Here is an 18,983-nt window from a genome sequence, read left to right as displayed (position 1 = left end):
ACTTTATGCACTTATATTATGTGATTAATTTACAATTAAATCTAAAGTAAAATACTTTGTAATTGGAGGTGGCCGGTGGGTCGGCTGCCGGACTAACCTCAGATGGGAATGAATGCTGGAAGTTTTGTTGAAAATGACAAGTTTTTGTATATATATATATATATATATATATATATATATATATATATATATATATGTATTATAAAATAAAAGGTCTCAATCTAATTAATAAATGTTTGAATATTTGAGAGTACTTAAGGCCACGGTTGCCTGTCATGTATTACTTTTATTATGTTTCTGGAAGTGCAAAAATAAAGCTAACCAAGAAATGATCCCAAATCTTGAAACTTTCCATTTGCTGATAAACGAAGTAACATCGATGCCGTTTATTCACAAAGAGCGTGTTCTAATTTCTTAGGTTTTGATCCACATTTAGTACTTGTTATTTGGCTACAATTCCACCATTTCTACATGTCTACAATAACACCCTCTCGTCGTATAAAAATCGAATACGTATCTGCCCATGTTCTGATAATTTCCAAGACTGGTAGTAATTAGTTAATCAAGACAAGTAGGTATGTATACTTTTCTCTCATAGTTGATAGCTCTATGTATTCAAAGGTATACCAGTAAGGCAAGTTTTTATTGGTTCACATAATGTACACCAAGCTTGAAAGTGACTTCATTCTCCACATATTATTGTCCATTCAATAAAAGTGCATTCTTAATTAGATTTTTTTTTTGTTGCATCATATTATTTCAGTAGTTGTTTTTGTTTTTGTAAAATATTGGAGGTCAACTTTGTTTTTGCTTGTAAAGAGAAGGTCAACGGACCAAGCCAACAAATCAAACTCTGCAGGAGAAGTTTGAGCCTAGCAATTGAGGCTCTGCATTGCAAGAATCAAATATACAAAGAAACTATACATACATCTTTATCATTCTGACACACTCAGAATAAAGTACTTATCTGTATCTGTTATCTGTTACCGATGTCTGGCTCCGAGGCCGCCGTTAACGACGTCCAAGGAGCAGTATCTTTATCAGTTAGGACAAAATCTCTTGATCATTCCACACTATCTAATGATCAAATCAAAAGCCGCTTGAGTGAATTAAACGGCACGGATTACCATATCTCACTTCCTAGCGGTGAACAATACTCCGGATCACTCGTAGGGAACTCTCCGGAAGGTTCCGGAACCTACACCTGGTCCGACGGCTCCAAATATGAGGGCCAATGGAGGTTCGGAGTTAGGCATGGATACGGAAAACTCCAATGGCCTTCCGGAGCTTTTTACGAAGGAGAATTCTCGGGAGGGTACATAAACGGATCCGGGTCGTACACCCGATCGGATCGAGCGGTCTACAACGGCCGTTGGCGGTTGAACCTCAAACACGGGTTAGGTTATCAAACTTACCCGAACGGAGATATTTTCGAAGGGTCGTGGATTAAGGGGGCCCCACAGGGGCATGGTAAGTACACGTGGACCAATGGAAATGTGTATATGGGAAATGTGAGCGGTGGTAAAATTTCGGGGAAAGGAACTCTTACTTGGACGAACGGTGATTCTTATGAAGGGAGCTGGTTAGACGGTCATATGCATGGATTCGGGGTTTACACGTGGGTCAAATTATACGGTGGTGGGACTTACGTAGGTACATGGACACGTGGCTTAAAGGATGGTAAAGGAACTTTCTACCCAAAGGGGAGGAAAATTCTTGAATCTTCTCAGCAAATGTACCTTAATGCATTGAGGAAACGAGGGTTGCTGCCTGATTTAAGGAAGCAGAATAATAATAATCGGGTGGTTAATAATGTTTCGTTGGAGAGAAGGTGGAGCATGTCGGAGATTGTTCTAGAAGGTGGTGTGGATGATGATGATGAGATGATGAATATAGATATAGATATGCCAATTTTGGAGAGAGAGTACATGCAAGGGGTTTTAATAAGCGAGCTTGTTTTGAGCGATCGTTTTTGCAAGAGGAGAGAGAAGAGGCTTGCGAGGGAGATTAAGAGGCCGGGCGAACAAATTATTAAAGGGCATAGGAGTTACGATTTGATGCTGAGTTTACAGCTTGGAATCAGGTTTGGTATAATTTTCGCCTCTAATTCATTTATTCGTTATATAACACTCGAGTAACGACTACTATATATACTCTTATTTGTTTATTAACAGATATAGTGTAGGGAGAATTACTCCCATACCAATGCGAGAAGTTAGGACAGCGGATTTCGATCCTCGTTCAGGATATATGAGGTCCTTCCCTAAAGCGGGTTCGCCACAGACGCCACCTCATCAGTCCGAGGATTTCAAGTGGAAAGATTACTGTCCAATTGTTTTCAGGTTTTTTTTTTTCTTAATAAAAATTCCTTTTATCAAAACACTATGAACAAAAATGATTCCGTTTGGTTTATCTCGTGTGTAGGAATTTGAGAGCGATGTTTAAGATTGATGTTGCTGATTATATGATGTCGATATGTGGAAACGATGCCCTGAGAGAACTTTCTTCTCCCGGGAAGAGTGGCAGCATATTTTTCATGTCTCAAGATGACCGTTTCATGATCAAGACACTACGAAAGTCCGAAGTTAAGGTTCAATACTATCTATTAATAGATCTTATTTCCTCTTTTTATAAATAAATATACAGTTAAACCTCTATAAGTTAATATAGTCGGTACTAGCAAAATTCGATTGATTTAGTGAAGTATTAACTTATCGAATTAAAAGTTAAGCACGCTGTCACCTAGTCGGGACCTGAATAAAATATTATTTAAGCGAGGTTATAAATTCATCTGGTATTAATTTATCGATGTTTGACTGTATATAAAGTTATTTTACAGTGAAGAATTCGTTAAGACAGATCAACGTTGACACGTTGCAGGTTCTGCTGAGGATGCTCCGGAACTACCATCTTCATCAGTGCAGATACGAAAACACGCTCTTGACCAAGTTTTTCGGTCTCCACAGGATCATACCTTCCAGTGGTCAAAAGGTAATTAAATAAATATAACTTTGCTCTGATTATTACACCACCATTTTTTTTTTAATTTTTTTTAATCTTGTAGTTTCGGTTTGTTGTAATGGGAAATATGTTCTGCACGGAGTTAAGAATCCATCGGAGATTCGATCTGAAAGGTTCTTCGTTGGGGCGTTCTGCTAACAAGGTTGAAATTGACGAGAACACTATATTGAAGGATCTGGATTTAAATTACTGCTTCTATTTAGAACCTTCTTGGCGAGATTCCCTCTTACAGTAAGTGTCAAAACATAATCATAACTACATTTGTTGCCTTCAAAATTGCATTAAAGGTTTTTTATCCATTGTACATTGCAGGCAAATTGAGATAGACAGCAAATTCTTGGAATCAGAGCAGATAATGGATTACAGTCTCTTGCTCGGCATTCATTATCGAGCACCGCAAAACCTTCGCTACGGATTAGGCATTGTTGCAGAAGATGGTAAGTTTTCGACAAAATTAACTAACGTAAAATCACAGAATTATTTATTACTTAAAAGCTCTTAATATTTATACATTCTCTCAGAGGATGAAATATCACCACGAGGGCTTGTGCTGGTGCCACGTGGATCTGATGACGTCAGCGTGATTGTGGGGTCGCATATTAGAGGCAGCAGGCTGAGAGCGACCACATCTTCGACTTTCGGTGACGAGGAAGTGGATCTTCTCCTCCCTGGTACAGCAAGGTAATCAATCAGTCAATCTTGGACTATTTATCCATCTTTATCCTGTGATAAATTTTATCACTCAATGATTTGTTGTTTTGGGTTTTGACAGACTGCAAATCCAGCTCGGTGTGAATATGCCGGCAAGAGCGGAGCATATTCCGGGGAAAGACGTCGGGAGTACCCACCGTCAGATGTTTCACGAGGCGTACGATGTTGTCCTGTATTTAGGTATTATCGACATACTGCAAGAGTATAACACGACGAAGAAGATCGAACATGCGTATAAGTCTGTTAAGTTCGATTCCGTCTCGATCTCTGCTGTTGATCCCACATTTTACTCTCAGCGCTTTCTGGGATTCATTAAGAAGGTTTTCCCGCCAAATTCTGTTGTGGTTTAGTTTGACGAGTGTGATTTCACTAAGTCGGCCCAGTAATATTTTGGGCCTTCATCATATCTGAGCCCAACTAGAAAGCATGTTGGAAATTGTAAATTACGCTTTCTAATTTTTCCTTCATGCATCTTTTATCAGGACCGGCAATTGAGCTGGGCCTAACGGGAAGCCTAATTGATCGGCCCGATTATATGTGTATCAAAAAAAAAATCCTCACCAATTCCAATTTTGAAAAAAAATAAAAATTAAAAGAAATATTTTCATTCCGATGTTTCATTTTTCTGATTTTTACCCAAAAATATTAACTTTGATAAATCCGATTTCCGGTTCATATTAATAAGCCCAGTCTAAAACTACAATAAAATGTACGAACCCAGTCTAATGAATGAGAACAACAAAACAGCTATTGTGTTTTTGAAAACTACAGACTCGGAACGAGATGAACTTAGTATTACACGTTACCACGTAAGAACCAATTAACACGATCTATATATTTCACTTGCCTCACTCAAAGTCGATAGAAAGGATTTGTCTTCAAAATTTCAACTTAGCTATTTCAAAATAATGGCCAGCAGAAATTGGCACGGGAGCCCAAGTCTTCCGAGGAAAACTCACACAAGACAAACTAATTGCTAGATACAGCACTCAAAGCCTCTTCTAGTATTCGCCTAGCTTCAGTTCCAGGATCAGCCAGTTCAGTTGGAGTCTGCCAATATTTTACTCATTAATTAATATGTTACGACACATAAATTAATAAGAATTATCACTCACGTACCTTCCCGTAGATATTTGTCTTAGTCAGAGAAGCTCCATGAGCAAGCAACAATCTTACCACATTGCCGTATTCGCCCCTAGCAGCATGGTGAAGTGGCTTGATAGAAGACGCATAATTTTTTTATCAGATTTAAACAATTAAAGTTGGTTTAATAAAAACATTTATCAATCACGCATGATTGATTGCATATACTCACCGTATCCCCTTCAGTATCAACAGTTTCTAGCATTCTCTTCACGCGCTCCGGTTCATTAGCATGGTTAATCATAAGTTGGACAATCTCTGTATAACCTGCGCCAAGTGGTTTTCGGGAATACGAAGCAAAAGAACTAAGACCCTAATAATTCATAACAAATCAACAATTAAATAAGATATGGATCGAGAGAAAGCTGCATAAACCACCTCCTGCACAAGCATCATGCAAGGGAATTCCTCCGTCTTCATCTTTCACCTCCAAGCTAGCTCCCTTTCCCAATAAAAACTGCAAGTAAATTATATTTTACGGATTATCAATCTGAACGGATAACGAAAAAATTTGTTATCGTAATCAACAAATAAATAGGTATTTTGTCTCGATTAGTTGAATGAGAAGATTTGACCTGGACACAGTTCAAATGGCCATATAGACACGCGAGATGAAGAAGAGTGTCACCATCTTCCATTGGTTCATCAATACCGCCGTTGAAGTTTTCTGCATTTGTACATTAATTTCGAACAATCATCAGTACACACAACAACATTATTTTGGTATCTACACAACTCTGGTGCACATAGGCATTTAGGCATCCAAAAATGTCTAAAATTCACGAAACAAATTGATACCACAGACACGGAAACAAATTGATGTATTAGAACATAGCTAAACAGCTAAATAAACTTTACTTCAAACTGGAAGTAATAATCTGAGCTGAAATGTATGGTCCTTCAGAATTGACATAATTACAAGTTCAGAAACTCATCTATGGCATAAACAGAGGGGCAATAGAGTTTCCACACACAATAATTCATCCATACAATTAACTCAAGTTGATATCACAATCGGAAACAGGATTGCAATTTATCTGCCGATCTCTAATTTAAATAAATCAATAACAAAAAAAATAAAAATCGAATGAAAACGGCGGTTAACAGAAAGCAGTAGCGGTTACCTAGGGCTAGGCGGAGAGCGTTGAGGTCACCGGACTCGGCGGCGGAGACGAGGGGACGGAGGTGGAGAGGTATTTCAGAGTTGTCGATGTCGTCTTCTACGGCCAAATCCATAACGTCGTCGTCGAATAGAGGGGCGGCGTCCTCATGGCCACCGTCGCGTCGACCATCCGGCACCGGCATCTCCAACTGTCGTCTCTTTCTATCTGTAACAGCCGCCGGCGAGCAGCAGGTAAATTCAGCCGTAGCCTAAAGCCTAAAACCTCAGGGCTGAAAATTTCTAAAATTAAATTTTAATTTTGCGATTTTTCTTAGCACTTTAAATACTGAATTAATTATGTATCTCCGTGTAATTATTAATTAATTACTATATAAGATACATACCAATGTTGTATCAGGTTAAGAAAATTGGGCCGGATTTTGCTCTTTATTAGTTATAATAAGCCCACTATGGGTGAAAACACTTTCTAAATCTCAATTCAGAAAGGCCCAAATAGTGAAATTATAATTTTGCTAATGTTAAGTAGTAATAAAATAATATTTAATTACTTCAAATTGATGTGTACATTTTATTAAGAGTAGCATTAAATGGGTAACATAAAATCCATGGAAGCCATAAATCATGGATTTTGTTATAGTTTTTATGGAATATTAGACAATTAAAGTATGGAAGTGGCAATCAATCATGTCCCGTGCGGCACGTGCCAATGACCCATCCTTATTCACTTTGACACTACGTGGTTAAATGTTCCACCCAAAAATAATAATCACATGCTACCGTTCACAACCAATTATATGTGCAACTCACTATTTGGTGTTTAGCAACTCACTATGCATGATCAATCATTTAATGAGCGTCAACGTTTGATGTGATGCAAATATACTGATAATTTAATCTTATTTTGGCATTCGAACGAGATCTGAGTGTGTAATACTGATATTATTTTATATACTTAGGGCTACTTTGGTTGGGAAGATTAGTCGTGATTAGCTAAATAATGAGATTTGTTTGATGTTTGATGTTTGATGTTTGATGTTTGATATTTGATATAACCTATAACTTCTCCAGACGATGTTATCATGTGTTATCTTGTGTTATAGAACTTTTTTTAATTGCCTTCGATGATCCAATACTATAATTGAGTTTTGTTAGATTATTTACTCTTATCTTGACTAATTATATTTTGCAATCAAACAAGGTCTAATAGATACGAGAATAGTTCATGTCTGCGACGAAAAACAAGTCTAAAAGAGAGGGTAGTGAACTAATGGATAAAATTAAATTCAAATTGAAACGTGTTACATGGTGTATAATACTAACTTCAAATTATACATAAATGCTTGTTAAACAATACAATTCGTTTTTTTAATGTTGTACTAATTACATACTTGATCCCTTAATCACCTAATTATGACATAACTATAATGTATGATCTCTTAAAAATCAGAATTCGGCGATTGACTAGCTATCTAAGGTATAATATATTAATATGATGTAATAGATGTTAGGCCACGTCGACATCAATAAAATTATGCAAAATTTGAATCAAATAAACCTAAATAATACATTTGCATGACTTAATAGAGAATTGGTTACTCAAAAAAAAAATAAAAAAATAGAGAATTGGAAAACTAGCTAATATCTAACTAATAAAACAATTTCAACCAAAAGACCTAATTAATTAGTTGGCCATCAAATATTAATTATCAAGAATCAAATTATACAAAAGAATGAATATATATAAATTTTAAAAATAACTAAATATAAATTTAAAAAAAATGTAAAAAAATACACAATTTTTCCCAGCTTAGGTCGTCGGAAAAGATTAAATAAAAGAATATGAAACAAATAAATTAAATTTTAATTACTAGTAATGGCAATCCACCACCATCGGAGAAGTACTGGAGAAGACTATAATTTGTTCCTTGGGTGCAAACGGAAATTTGGAATCTTTGTGATCGTGATCTTCCGGCGCTGGAAGATTCAGATCCAACGACAGCAGATTATTCCTCGGCCTCTTCATTTCTTGACACTCGCCGCCGCCGCCGTGGCTAATATTACTAGTCGCCGCCGCCGCCGTCGGTATTGGTCTGTGCCGCCGCATGTGGCCGCCCAAGGCCTGACCGGAGGCGAATTCAGCTCCGCAGATCGAGCATTCGTGAACCCTAATCGTCGTCTTGCTCCGAAGGCCGCCGCCTGTGATTTGAAGGGAAAGAATAATTGAACTATCGTCGGCGCAAGGGTTTGACGGAGAAGAACTGATTTCTTGCGGCCTGTACTGTTTTAACGGCGGCGGTTTTTTGATTTCGTGATCTAGGGTTTGTGGTTTAATCGGTCTTTTATGACTTGCCCTGTGTCCACCGAGCGCTTGGAATGAAGAGAAACTTTTGCTACACGTCTTACACTGGTAAACCTCCACCGCTGCCGCCGCCGCCGCCGCCGACGGCGGCGTCGGCGGTGGCTTCTGGATTTGCCCTCCGGCCAAGAGCATTAAACAGTTGGCCATGTCTTCTTCCTCCTGATGATCACTGGAATCACGATCACAACTGCCGGAAATGTCGGAAATGACCACCCCAGCGCCGCTGGAATCGGCGGTGGTGGATGAGCTGGTAGCAGCCATGGTTAAGGCAAGAGGGGAAGCTGCCCTAATTGACCGTTTGCTCCTCTTGCCCTTGATAAAAATTACTTCTTCTTGAGCTAATTGCATAATATATATAATATATAATATATACTTTGATTTCCTTTTATTCTTTCGAGCAAAAATTAAAAATCGATCACAAGTATATATGGGAAAAGGAAAGAGAAAGAAGGTGGGGGAGGAAACGAGAATAGAAAGTAGGGGTTAGTATATATATAGAAATAAGAAAAAGGGGCTTTTTAGTAATTTGAGGAGGATGACAGTGTTGATTTGGTATAGAGTGTTGAAAAGGCAAACCCCATCAAAGTATTCATCTTCTTTTCTTGCACTTACAGTTTAGGAAGTTTACAAGTAGCTAGCTACCTAGAATATGTGTGTGTGTGTGTGTGTGTGTGTATAAGTGTAAGTAATGTAACAAACTTGCACAAGTAAGGTATACATACAATACATACAAATGAATGAATTAATTAATTAATTAAGTTGAAATTAAATAAAGAAAGAAAGAAGAAGAGAAATCCTAATTAAGGATATAGAGAATCGGTTGGCTTAGAAGCAAAGAGCATTAATACTTTTAGGGAAGGATTGGTTGTAGAGGATTAGAGTGCAAGGCTGGCACATAATTTATTGAATATTAGCTTCACCACCCCACTACTTCTTCTCTTTTATTACAAGTGTTTTAAGTCTTTAATTAGTGAATTTATTAATTATTGACTAATTAGTAGATATATAATATTATGAACCAACTAACAATTGCATGAAGAGTACTAAGACCCAGTGAATGTGACAGTAGGAAGAAAACCTTAATTATTTGACTGATTCATCATTTTTTTAATTTGTTTAACAAGCGTTTTATTACATCAACCATGACATGTCGTATTGCGTTTTGTACTAAAAACTCTTATTGTTGAATTAGTAAATTATTTATTATTTTACTACTCTTTTAAAATTAGACTTTTAATTTAGAGGCAATTAAATACTTAAGTGTGTTTTGGGTAGCTTTAATTTTTTATTACAACCAATTTGTAGGGTAAAGTGGTTCTGAGCTTTACCACTACAGACAATTGGTGAGTAAGATAAGCAGGTTCCATGTGAACTATGAAGCTGGTGCACTAGCCACGTATATATATAATTACTATAAAATACTAAACAAAATCCAGTAATATATTATATTTATATAGGTCATGAAATCTGTATATATTATCATTCTGTTGATCATTAATTACATATGACAAAAATAGACTTGTGTGACTTACAGGAAAAAAAAAATAGAATTTCAATAATGCATTAATGCATTTTAATTTTCTCAATTTAGCCATTTAATTTGTTACCCTTAAGTGGTTGAAATAAAATTAGTTAAAAAAATATTTAATGATAATGACATTCTGGTCAAATTTATTAATTTTGTTGCTATAATTTATGCATATTTATTAATTTTTTTAATACCCAACAACAATAATTGACAAATATTCAGGCATGGATGGAGTATGCTACCACTCATTAATGTTAATGTTACTAGTAAATTTGGATTTATTTAATTAAAATAAAGACGACTTAGTTAGTTTTTTAATCTCAATGAAATGACACTGAGAGATCACTACATATATATATTTAATTGCGTGAGAGATCAATTTAATCCAAGCCATGCAATGTGAACTAAACATATTTTATTCTTAATTAGAAGCAAAAACTACGTGGAGTCCAGCACGTATACACATTAATTAGCTGCTAATCATGCATAATGTTGTGGAGTATACTATATTAGAAAGTCTATGTTATTGTTGTTTAGTGAATAATTAAAACGTAATTAACAAACATACTTAATTCCATGATGTATGCATTAGCCTTTCATTATTGAAGCATGTACTGATGGAATTAAATGCCAAAATATATATTATTAATTAATTAATATAAATAAGAGAGATTTAGGGCGGTGGTTTTGTATTTTGATAAGTGATAATGAAGTAATTACAGAAGAGAGATTCTTGGCGTATGTATTCATTATACGTACAGATCAATATCTGCGAGTATGAGGAAGGCACGTAACTGTATATATGACAGCATATATAAACTAATTAATTAATTCAACTATATTTTCTCTCTCTCTCTCTACAATTACTTACGTATTGTATTTTAATTTTATTCTTTCCTTTATATCTCAACAGTTACGAGAAACTTGTAACAACTTACGATTAGATCTTGAAATTTCTCATCATATTTAATTATATTATTACAACTTATTAAAATTTAAAATTGTTTTATGATGTCGAAGAACGAACATTCGACGACATGTTATAATTAATTTTTTTTTTTTTATATAAGTCATGTTATAATTAATTTAATATCTTATTATAATGCACTATGTATATATGCTGTCGAATCATCATTGTACATATGATTGTTTTTTTTTTTATCCTGTTCTTGCAAGTTCATGCATGGTTCGCGTGCTTAAGCAGACAACTGATAACTTAAACCGTGATTAAGGAATATATATCCAATCATTGATTTAAAGTCAACTATATTAATTAGTAATTAACCTTAAACCTGAGTAATTGTTATTGGTTCGTAGAATTCTATGTCCTATGGTCATATATATTAAAGGGAAATTTACAAACACCTAGAGGTACGGTCAAATTACGAAAAAAACTCTCATGTTAAGATAATTACAAACACTTCTCAACTATAAATCTTCTTACACGTCCACCGTTGGTATCAAATTTAGTGAAATATTCTAGATTATATGGAATACTCTCAATTTTGTACACGTTTTATCCCATTCGAGCTCCACATTTTAAAGCAACATGATCATACGGTGTGTTTTTTGGCTTGTATATATCAGATTGTGATGTATAAGAAACTGCATTTTTACACAAAACGAGTACAAACTATAAAACATTCCACGGAATCTAGAAGATTATGTTGAATTTGACACCATAAGAGTAGACGTGTAAGAAAATCATAGCTGAGGGGGTATTTGTAATTATCCAAACATGAGGAAGTTTTTCATAATTTGACTATACATCGGGGTGGTTGTAATTTACCCTAATTATATTGTTCCCAACAAAATTTAGGGCCAATTAGCTAAAATCCCCTCATATGACCATTATACGTTTCTCGGCCCGAAATTAGTTGTACCAGGCCCGCATCCGTGGTCCAATGGGCCCTAGCTGGACTTAAATACTTCTAAGCATTGGGGCCCACCATAATTTCAATGGGCTGGCCCAAGAAAGACAGCCTAATTTAAATCCATTTACAAGTATAAATAATATAGCAATAATATATTTATTTAATATATATAATTGTACAAGTAAAATTAGATTATAAGATGTGGGTTTAATTTTACAATAGGAGATTCAAATTTGAGTTAGAATTACAATGTTTGAAGGTAAAAGGAAGCTGACCAATATGATCGCCCTTAAAGTGGACAAGAAAAATCTAATTCTCTTTATATAAAGTTTTATACTTTTTTCTTAGCAATCACATAGCTTTTGTATTTCTGATTTTTCGCGGTAATTTGTCAAATTTGAGATTCTTTGCTTGACATTAATTGACATCCACTTTTTAGGACCAATCGAATCCATATATTGAAAATATCAAATACTAGCACACAAATTGTAAACTTAAAAATAAATGTTACAATAATCTTTTATGTTACTTGAAAAAATTATAACATATGATATTGCATTATTTTTAGGCATTATTTAAAGCATAGAAATGCATTAACTATTCATGGATTCATATTTATTACAAACTACTATTGTAGATTTTGTAGTAGTATTTACTATTTAGATTTAGATGCATGTGCTTTAGTTGCATGACACGTCAGCAAAGTGTCAGCCGACAGGTCACGTACGGAACCTACTTCTGTCAAATGAGCCACATCCTTGTCAGCAAATCTTACGAATTTATCCATATGTTTTTTTTTTTGTCAACAATTTCCACCCTCAAAAAAAAAAATACTATATTGCCAACAAGTAAGTTAGATTTTTCATTTTGATATTTTCAAAGTTGAATTCTTCCATATTAATATTTTTTACGTCAAATTCATCGTAAATGGATTAAATTTTCGAGTGTACGTGGCAGTTGTTTTATTCAATTTTTTTTTCAAAATATAATGACGAACATGATTTTTGTTTATTAAAAGATTTGAGATTAGAAACTACTATTGAACTCATGATAATATTAAATTTTCAGCTTATTAAAACATTTGAAATTAGAAAGGTCAATAATGGCATAAAATCTAGTTTTACTATATCCAGAAATCACTGTCTATAAATACGCGCGCAACGCGGCACTGTTAGTTTATTCCATTATCAATTTTCAAAAATCCAACCACAACAACGTCTCAATTTTCATACTCAGAAGCATAACAAAAGTTTCTTGCAGTGGAGGAAGGAAGAAACGACGCCGTTTTGTAAGAAAACCATTACCCCTCTCCTCTTACAATATATTTCTGTTCTTTTGTTTTTTCTGGTGAGGGCAATAATTAGGCCGGTTAATGCTGGCGTGTAATCTACTCATCAGGCATATTAATACTACCATAAAGCAAAATGCAGATGCCGGATAATGTTTTAAATTTTTTTTTTTAAATATATATTTTCGTTTGCTTTTTCGATTAATTTATTGAAAAAAAAATGCTTTCTTTGATGTTGTATCGATGAAGGGCAAATGTTCTTTCTTCAGAAAATTTGAAGATTTTGATCAGTGGTGAAATTAGGGTTCTAATTGTCATTATTTTCTTCATATTTATATTTTCTTTTTCATAGATCTGTTTCTGATTTTTAATTTTTCTTTTTTTGGGTTATGTTATGTTGTCAATTTTTAGGAGGAATTCCGGGAGCAAAAAATATTGAATTTAATCCAATATAAAATTGTCTGAAGATAAATGGACAGTGGTTCGGAGAATCATATGTTGTCTCATTCATCTGAAGATGATGAATACAGGACTGAGAAATATGGGTATTTTTAATCTCTTTCTTTTCTTTTTTTTTTTTTTTTTTTTTTTTTGCATTTTGAATCTGCTAATTTGAATTCTTTTAAGGATTAAATAATAATATCAGAGAGTTTGTTTTTATGTAAATTTGCAGCTGCTCGCATTATAGGAGAAGGTGCAAGATTATCGCACCTTGTTGCAACGAGATTTTCGATTGCAGGCACTGCCACAACGATGCAAAGGTCCGTTTTTTTTGTTAATATTTTTCGTATTGTAACATATTTTGACCCTCTTAATCTATAAATAAGCAGAACTCGTTAGACGTTGATCCACTCGAACGACATGACATCCCGCGTCACGAAATAAAAACGGTCTGTCACGTAATTAATCGATGCGTTTAATGAACATTTTTTCGAACTTAAATGGAATGTTTCGTTTTTTTTTTTTATATCGAAAATCAACTTATCTTGGCTTTTGTATCTCTATTCAGGTGATCTGCTCGTTGTGTGACGCAGAACAAGATGTGAGTTTTCGCATTTAGATTTATAAATCGGAAATGTTTGTTTGTGAATTTCGTAGAATTTTTTATGAATGATCTGCGAGATTTTGTTGTTGTGTAGGTTCAGAAAACGTGTATTAACTGTGGCGTTTGTTTCGGAAAGTACTATTGCTCGAAATGCAAATTCTTTGACGACGACGTAAGATTCCTCGGCTAATATCTCAAACTATTTGTTACTAATTATAGTAATTAAACACCACACAATAATTCTCGTTTCCAGGTTTCGAAGAATCAATATCACTGCGAGAAATGCGGAATATGCAGGTTGATAAAATTCTCTCTATTATTAATTAAGTTTCGTTCGAATACAATCCCACGATTATTTTCATAAATTAATTACTCGTTTTCTCGGTTTTGACAGAACTGGTGGTGCAGAAAACTTTTTCCATTGTGATAGATGTGGTAAGTTAAAATCTATAGAATTTGGAAAACGGCAAATCGATTTTTCTCGGGATAGAATCTGAGCAGTTAAAATTATTCGATTCTTGTTTCAGAATGTTGCTATTCGAATTCATTGAAGGATTCACACATATGCGTAGAGAGAGCTATGCATCACAACTGCGCCATTTGCTTCGAGGTAAAATATAATTTACACCTCAAGATAATACACATTTTTTAATTTTTAAAAATCCCGTTTTTCGCTTCTTAAATCTCCAAATGCATGCAGTATCTTTTCGATACAACAAGAGGCATTACCGTGCTGCCATGTGGACACACTATTCATCTCGAATGTGTTAAGGAGATGGAACACCATTTCCAGTAATACTATTTCCCCATTTGTATTTTCATTTTCATTATCTTTTTTTTTTTCCCGATAATTTATAATTTGACCCGAATTTCGGCTTGTAGATATGCTTGCCCTGTTTGCTCGAAATCATATTGCGATATGACCCCTATCTGGGAAAGGCTCGATCAGGAGGTATACATATACAAAGACTTACGTCTTACGTTACGTATATTGTACTAAAAAAATTCATCACATACTTTACGACGATAATTTATTTTGTTTACAAAATTCCAGGTTGCTTCAACGCCTATGCCTCCAATGTACCAAAATAAAATGGTAAGTCGAGAATCGAACTTTAAATTAAACTTTTTTGCTTGCGTAAAATGCTTAATTTTAATTGTATTATTGTTAGGTGTGGATACTGTGCAACGACTGTGGAGAAACACGCGAGGTGAACTATCATATAGTTGCGCACAAATGCTTGAGTTGCAATTCGTACAATACGAGGCAGACTAGGGGTGGTCAAGCTACGTGTTCGTCCACCAATGTGTCGGAGATCGTTAGATGAGATCTTAATTTATTTTAAGGCTAATTAAATTTGATTTAATTCAGTTAAGTAGTATTATAATTTATTTATTTTCGTGTTCCATGTATTCTTCATTTAATTCTCTTGTATCAAGCTAAGTATGAATTATTTACTCTTTTTTCATTATGACTTACGAGTGAGGTTTACGAAATTATTTATTCATCATCGATTATTCGCATTGCCCGGGCGGTAAAGGTATACATCTTGTCTGTTTTTCGGTTGCAGTGGCCTCGCATTTTCCTCTGCATACTGTCGAAAAATAATAACAATAATCGTGAGTAGAAAAACGCAAGATTAAGTTTGTCGAGAAAACAATTAATTAATTCGTGATCGACTGACTTACATCATGAACAGCTTCTCTGAGTAACTTAATTTGGTCCCTTGAAACAGTCTTCACCTAAAAAAGAATATTCCAAAAAAAATGCATTAATCATCAATATTAATATACATGAAATTGGGTATATGATTAATTTAATTAATTAGGGGGCTAATAAGGGATTAATTACCTTTTTATTAATGGTCCAAATAACTCCTTGAGTACAAGGAGGAACAGTGAGTGATCCCATGTATCTGTAGAACATTTTGCTTCGTAATTTAATTTTGTCGGGATCAATCTTCCCGACCGTTATTTCTTCATCCTTCTTATCAATCATCGAAGATATGTTCTTCCTTAACTGTAGATAATCGAGTTCATTACACAACATATACATACATATATATGTATGTAGATACTGTCTAAATGACGTACCTTGGAGAGGAATTTATCGGGTTTGCCAATCTCGTAGAGTATTCCAGTAACAGTGATCCTGTTTTTCACATTCGGGTCCGTGTTTAGGTGTACCAAGTGTAACTCCATGTCATACCTGTGTTTTCGTGTTTATGTATATATATATATAAAAAAGCAATTATAGATATAATGGCAACATACCTTCTACCGTTGATAGTGTGCTCGGAAGGAGAGTGCCAATGGGCTTGCCTGAGGGGGTACTCTGTATTGTTAATAAAAATCGATCCAGCATCGCCAAACCATTCAATCTGCATCGTCAAAATTCACTATTTTCTTCGGTAAATTTAAGAATTATTATTATTATTTTTTATATAGAGTTAAAAGTTGTTATATTTATGAGCAATTTTAAATAATTCTTACTTGGATATCATGACCTCTATTCTTGATAGTTGCATTGGTAAGTCTGTAATTCCTCTTTTCGGGCCTCGAGAAAATGACAACCCTCTCGTTCGACATGTCTATTGGAGACTGGAAACTGCCATTGTTGCAAGCACCCCATTCCTTCTTGATTTCTCCCCATTTTCTTGGACCCTTTTCGCCTTTCTTCGAGTAGTCAAACTCTCTTTCATCCTCTGATCATTAAAATATACACGCAATATTTAAAAAAAAAAAGAAAAGGAAAAAACGAAAGAAATTATATAGCATTACTCACCTACTTCTTGAGCATTAATCGATTTTGCTCCGAATAACAAAACAATGAACATGAGAAGTGGAGCATGGGTGTTCATCGTTGTAATTTTTTCTTACTGTTCTTTGGTGAGTTGTTGATTCATGTATGAATAGAGCTCAGCCAAAAAAGCATATTGAATTTTTGCAATTAATTCAAAATGTATGGTTTTAATTATTTTGTGACTATAAAGAACTTTTTATATACAAAAAGTTGTTCAATAATGTCTTAAACAAGGCCCGGCAGACCTTTGTGTACATCAGCAATCAGCTCACTCCAAACCTTTCTTTTTCCTCCATCTCTTTGTCATTACATATAAGAATAGCATCAATAATTGAATTAAGATTCGATTAGAAGCTTTAATTAATTGTAAATGCAACTCTTAACTTGTTGATAAAAAAAATCGGACTGTAAGCATCAAATAAACCGAACAGATAATTGAGATACTACACTCAGTAAAAAATATTTCGGTAATTTTTTAATCATTGACGTGGTGAAATAAATCGTACCGAACTAATTTAACGTGAGTGGGTGGGGGCATCCATTTTCAACGCAAAGGTACGGTGGCTGATTTCTATTTGAGGAAAGGGATTAATCAGTTTTGTTGCCCCGCATTCAGAAATATCTTAACAGCAAAATGGGAAATTAATAAATAAAATAAAATGGTAATAATGGAGCACTAATTAGTAATTAGCAAAATGCATATAATTATAATTAATTTTTCTTAGGTGGAAACTGAAAATGAAAGTCCACATTGATTAAATTATTATTTAATTTCTACGATCCACTATATATATATATGTGTATACATGAATTTTTACATAATTAGTTGGAAAAAAATAAAAAGAAATTATGAGCAGCAGGATATTTACAGCAGTGGCACTACTTCTACTACTAGGGCTTTTGGTGGATGGAGAAGGAGCCTTAAATAGGAAATTAATGGTGGAGAAGGCCGGGAACGAGGTCCACCAGGTGGCGGCGGAAAGAGAGAGCTCCACCGCTTCCGGCGACCTGGATACTAATAATCACCATAATATACCGAGGGAATATTGGAATACCGGCGGCCAAAACCAAAATGCGCCGGCGGCGGACGGCGGCTCCGCGGATAACCATTCATAACGGTACCAGTTTATATTTGTTTTTACTTTTGGGCTTTGGGCCATCAGATCAAACTCTGTGGTCTGTGTAATTATGGCAGGCCCATTTATGCAATTGGCCCATTGTTTGTTTACTGGAACATATTGTATATATATTATATTGTGATAACATAATCTTGTCTTACAAAATTAAAATAAATAAATAATTAAGTTTAGAATATTCCTGGGTGTAATTGATGAATTACAATATTATAATCTATAAGAACCTATGTTTTATTCAGCAGTGTCCAAAAATGGCCTTAGACTAAATACAGCCCACCCGCCAACCCCAAGTTTCAGTGGCGGAGCCTGCACAGGCCCAGAGGGGGGCCATGGCCCCTCAATAATTTCGAATCTCTATTTTTAATATTTTTTTTTTTACTGTATTAATCTGCATTCGGCCCCTCCCAAAATTAAAATCGTGTGCTAAATTCAGGCTCCCACTCTCCACTCGATAACGTTGAAAAACGTAAGCGGAAAAGCAAAATACAGAAAGCATGCAAGGCCAAGTGAAAGTGCATGCAATGCAAATTCAAAGATTCCTCACGACTTTTATAAAGTTATACCGATTATGATTTTATGAAGCTGATGAAATTTCATATATCTGAGAAATCAAATTAAATACAAAAGTAAATATTCATGGAAATCGAAATACGTTTTAATTCCAACTTATAAAAGTAGATGTGCGAGATTCACTCACTCTCACTCGAAATTAATGAAAGTCGAATCTCACGCGTGTGGGCAATTTTATTTAATAATTTAAATGTTTTTATGGTGGGCCCAAATGCAGTTAAAGTAGGTATTAGAAATAAAGTTGTGGTACTTGTACAGTTGTACTTTATTACCAGATGAAATCATATGTTTTTTCTTTTGAGAAATTTTTAGTTAGTGGAGTATATTTTGAGTTAAATTGATTTTAATTTGTAATGATTTGGAAGACATCTATCTATTAAAA

The 18,983-nt window shown here is 34.6% G+C and overlaps 5 protein-coding genes across 8 annotated transcripts; 2 read left to right on the top strand and 3 right to left on the bottom strand.

The window, feature by feature from the left end:
• The first annotated feature begins 288 nt into the window (after positions 1-288).
• LOC105956719 (phosphatidylinositol 4-phosphate 5-kinase 9) lies at positions 289-4,343 on the top strand. Its single transcript, XM_088826059.1, has 9 exons — positions 289-575; positions 825-2,083; positions 2,175-2,342; positions 2,425-2,590; positions 2,881-2,991; positions 3,065-3,252; positions 3,334-3,458; positions 3,543-3,702; positions 3,794-4,343. Exons 2-9 carry the CDS (start codon positions 990-992, stop codon positions 4,080-4,082), a joined length of 2,301 nt encoding a protein of 766 aa, XP_088682185.1. The 5' UTR covers positions 289-575; positions 825-989; the 3' UTR covers positions 4,083-4,343.
• Positions 4,344-4,382: 39 nt separating this feature from the next.
• Positions 4,383-6,334, bottom strand: LOC105956718 (uncharacterized). The gene is made up of 6 exons (XM_012980602.2): positions 6,000-6,334; positions 5,451-5,542; positions 5,254-5,332; positions 5,048-5,142; positions 4,852-4,947; positions 4,383-4,782 (listed from the first exon to the last, which is right to left on the bottom strand). Exons 1-6 carry the CDS (start codon positions 6,178-6,180, stop codon positions 4,702-4,704), a joined length of 624 nt encoding a protein of 207 aa, XP_012836056.1. The 5' UTR covers positions 6,181-6,334; the 3' UTR covers positions 4,383-4,701.
• Positions 6,335-7,695: 1,361 nt separating this feature from the next.
• On the bottom strand, positions 7,696-8,822 carry LOC105956554 (C2H2-type zinc finger family protein). The gene has a single exon (XM_012980405.2). The coding sequence runs from the start codon at positions 8,703-8,705 to the stop codon at positions 7,866-7,868; it is 840 nt and encodes a 279-aa protein (XP_012835859.2). The 5' UTR covers positions 8,706-8,822; the 3' UTR covers positions 7,696-7,865.
• Positions 8,823-12,839: 4,017 nt separating this feature from the next.
• Positions 12,840-15,616, top strand: LOC105956715 (E3 ubiquitin-protein ligase RZFP34). 4 transcript variants are annotated; one of them, XM_012980598.2, is made up of 13 exons: positions 12,840-13,047; positions 13,459-13,592; positions 13,721-13,808; positions 13,878-13,937; positions 14,057-14,089; positions 14,187-14,264; positions 14,346-14,389; positions 14,487-14,527; positions 14,620-14,702; positions 14,793-14,884; positions 14,975-15,044; positions 15,147-15,188; positions 15,265-15,616. In XM_012980598.2, the coding sequence occupies exons 2-13, from the start codon at positions 13,519-13,521 to the stop codon at positions 15,418-15,420; spliced, it is 861 nt and encodes a 286-aa protein (XP_012836052.2). In that variant the 5' UTR covers positions 12,840-13,047; positions 13,459-13,518; the 3' UTR covers positions 15,421-15,616. The 4 variants fall into 4 exon arrangements, with proteins under 4 accessions (XP_012836052.2, XP_088682182.1, XP_012836053.2 ...); XM_088826056.1 differs by having other exon boundaries at positions 12,971-13,047; positions 13,515-13,592; XM_012980599.2 differs by lacking the exon at positions 12,840-13,047 and adding an exon at positions 13,109-13,340.
• Positions 15,521-17,088, bottom strand: LOC105956717 (carbonic anhydrase Nec1). Its single transcript, XM_012980601.2, has 7 exons — positions 16,878-17,088; positions 16,586-16,797; positions 16,367-16,473; positions 16,187-16,301; positions 15,945-16,112; positions 15,782-15,835; positions 15,521-15,687 (listed from the first exon to the last, which is right to left on the bottom strand). The coding sequence occupies exons 1-7, from the start codon at positions 16,951-16,953 to the stop codon at positions 15,601-15,603; spliced, it is 819 nt and encodes a 272-aa protein (XP_012836055.2). The 5' UTR covers positions 16,954-17,088; the 3' UTR covers positions 15,521-15,600.
• Positions 17,089-18,983: the final 1,895 nt, after the last annotated feature.

The sequence above is a fragment of the Erythranthe guttata genome, chromosome 12 (assembly GCF_056151865.1).
Source record: "Erythranthe guttata isolate IM_541 chromosome 12, IM_541, whole genome shotgun sequence".
Classification (NCBI taxonomy): domain Eukaryota; kingdom Viridiplantae; phylum Streptophyta; class Magnoliopsida; order Lamiales; family Phrymaceae; genus Erythranthe; species Erythranthe guttata.
Note: the sequence above shows the minus strand (reverse complement) of the source record. Positions and strands in the feature narration are given on the sequence as shown.

Excerpts from the sequence above, each read along its gene's own strand:
- LOC105956718 (XM_012980602.2), bottom strand. The coding sequence starts at position 6,180 with ATGCCGGTGCCGGATGGTCGACGCGACGGTGGCCATGAGGACGCCGCC. Across the intron at positions 4,948-5,047 it reads TTGATACTGAAGGGGATACG|CCACTTCACCATGCTGCTAG; the intron begins GTGAGTATATGC and ends TCTTCTATCAAG. Across the intron at positions 4,783-4,851 it reads AGACAAATATCTACGGGAAG|ACTCCAACTGAACTGGCTGA; the intron begins GTACGTGAGTGA and ends AAATATTGGCAG.
- LOC105956715 (XM_012980598.2), top strand. The coding sequence starts at position 13,519 with ATGGACAGTGGTTCGGAGAATCATATGTTGTCTCATTCATCTGAAGAT. Across the intron at positions 13,593-13,720 it reads TACAGGACTGAGAAATATGG|CTGCTCGCATTATAGGAGAA; the intron begins GTATTTTTAATC and ends GTAAATTTGCAG. Across the intron at positions 14,390-14,486 it reads GAGAAATGCGGAATATGCAG|AACTGGTGGTGCAGAAAACT; the intron begins GTTGATAAAATT and ends CGGTTTTGACAG.
- LOC105956719 (XM_088826059.1), top strand. The coding sequence starts at position 990 with ATGTCTGGCTCCGAGGCCGCCGTTAACGACGTCCAAGGAGCAGTATCT. Across the intron at positions 2,084-2,174 it reads AGTTTACAGCTTGGAATCAG|ATATAGTGTAGGGAGAATTA; the intron begins GTTTGGTATAAT and ends GTTTATTAACAG. Across the intron at positions 3,459-3,542 it reads AGGCATTGTTGCAGAAGATG|AGGATGAAATATCACCACGA; the intron begins GTAAGTTTTCGA and ends ACATTCTCTCAG.
- LOC105956717 (XM_012980601.2), bottom strand. The coding sequence starts at position 16,953 with ATGAACACCCATGCTCCACTTCTCATGTTCATTGTTTTGTTATTCGGA. Across the intron at positions 16,798-16,877 it reads GATTAATGCTCAAGAAGTAG|AGGATGAAAGAGAGTTTGAC; the intron begins GTGAGTAATGCT and ends TTTAATGATCAG. Across the intron at positions 15,688-15,781 it reads TCAGAGAAGCTGTTCATGAT|TATGCAGAGGAAAATGCGAG; the intron begins GTAAGTCAGTCG and ends ATTTTTCGACAG.
- LOC105956554 (XM_012980405.2), bottom strand. The coding sequence starts at position 8,705 with ATGCAATTAGCTCAAGAAGAAGTAATTTTTATCAAGGGCAAGAGGAGC.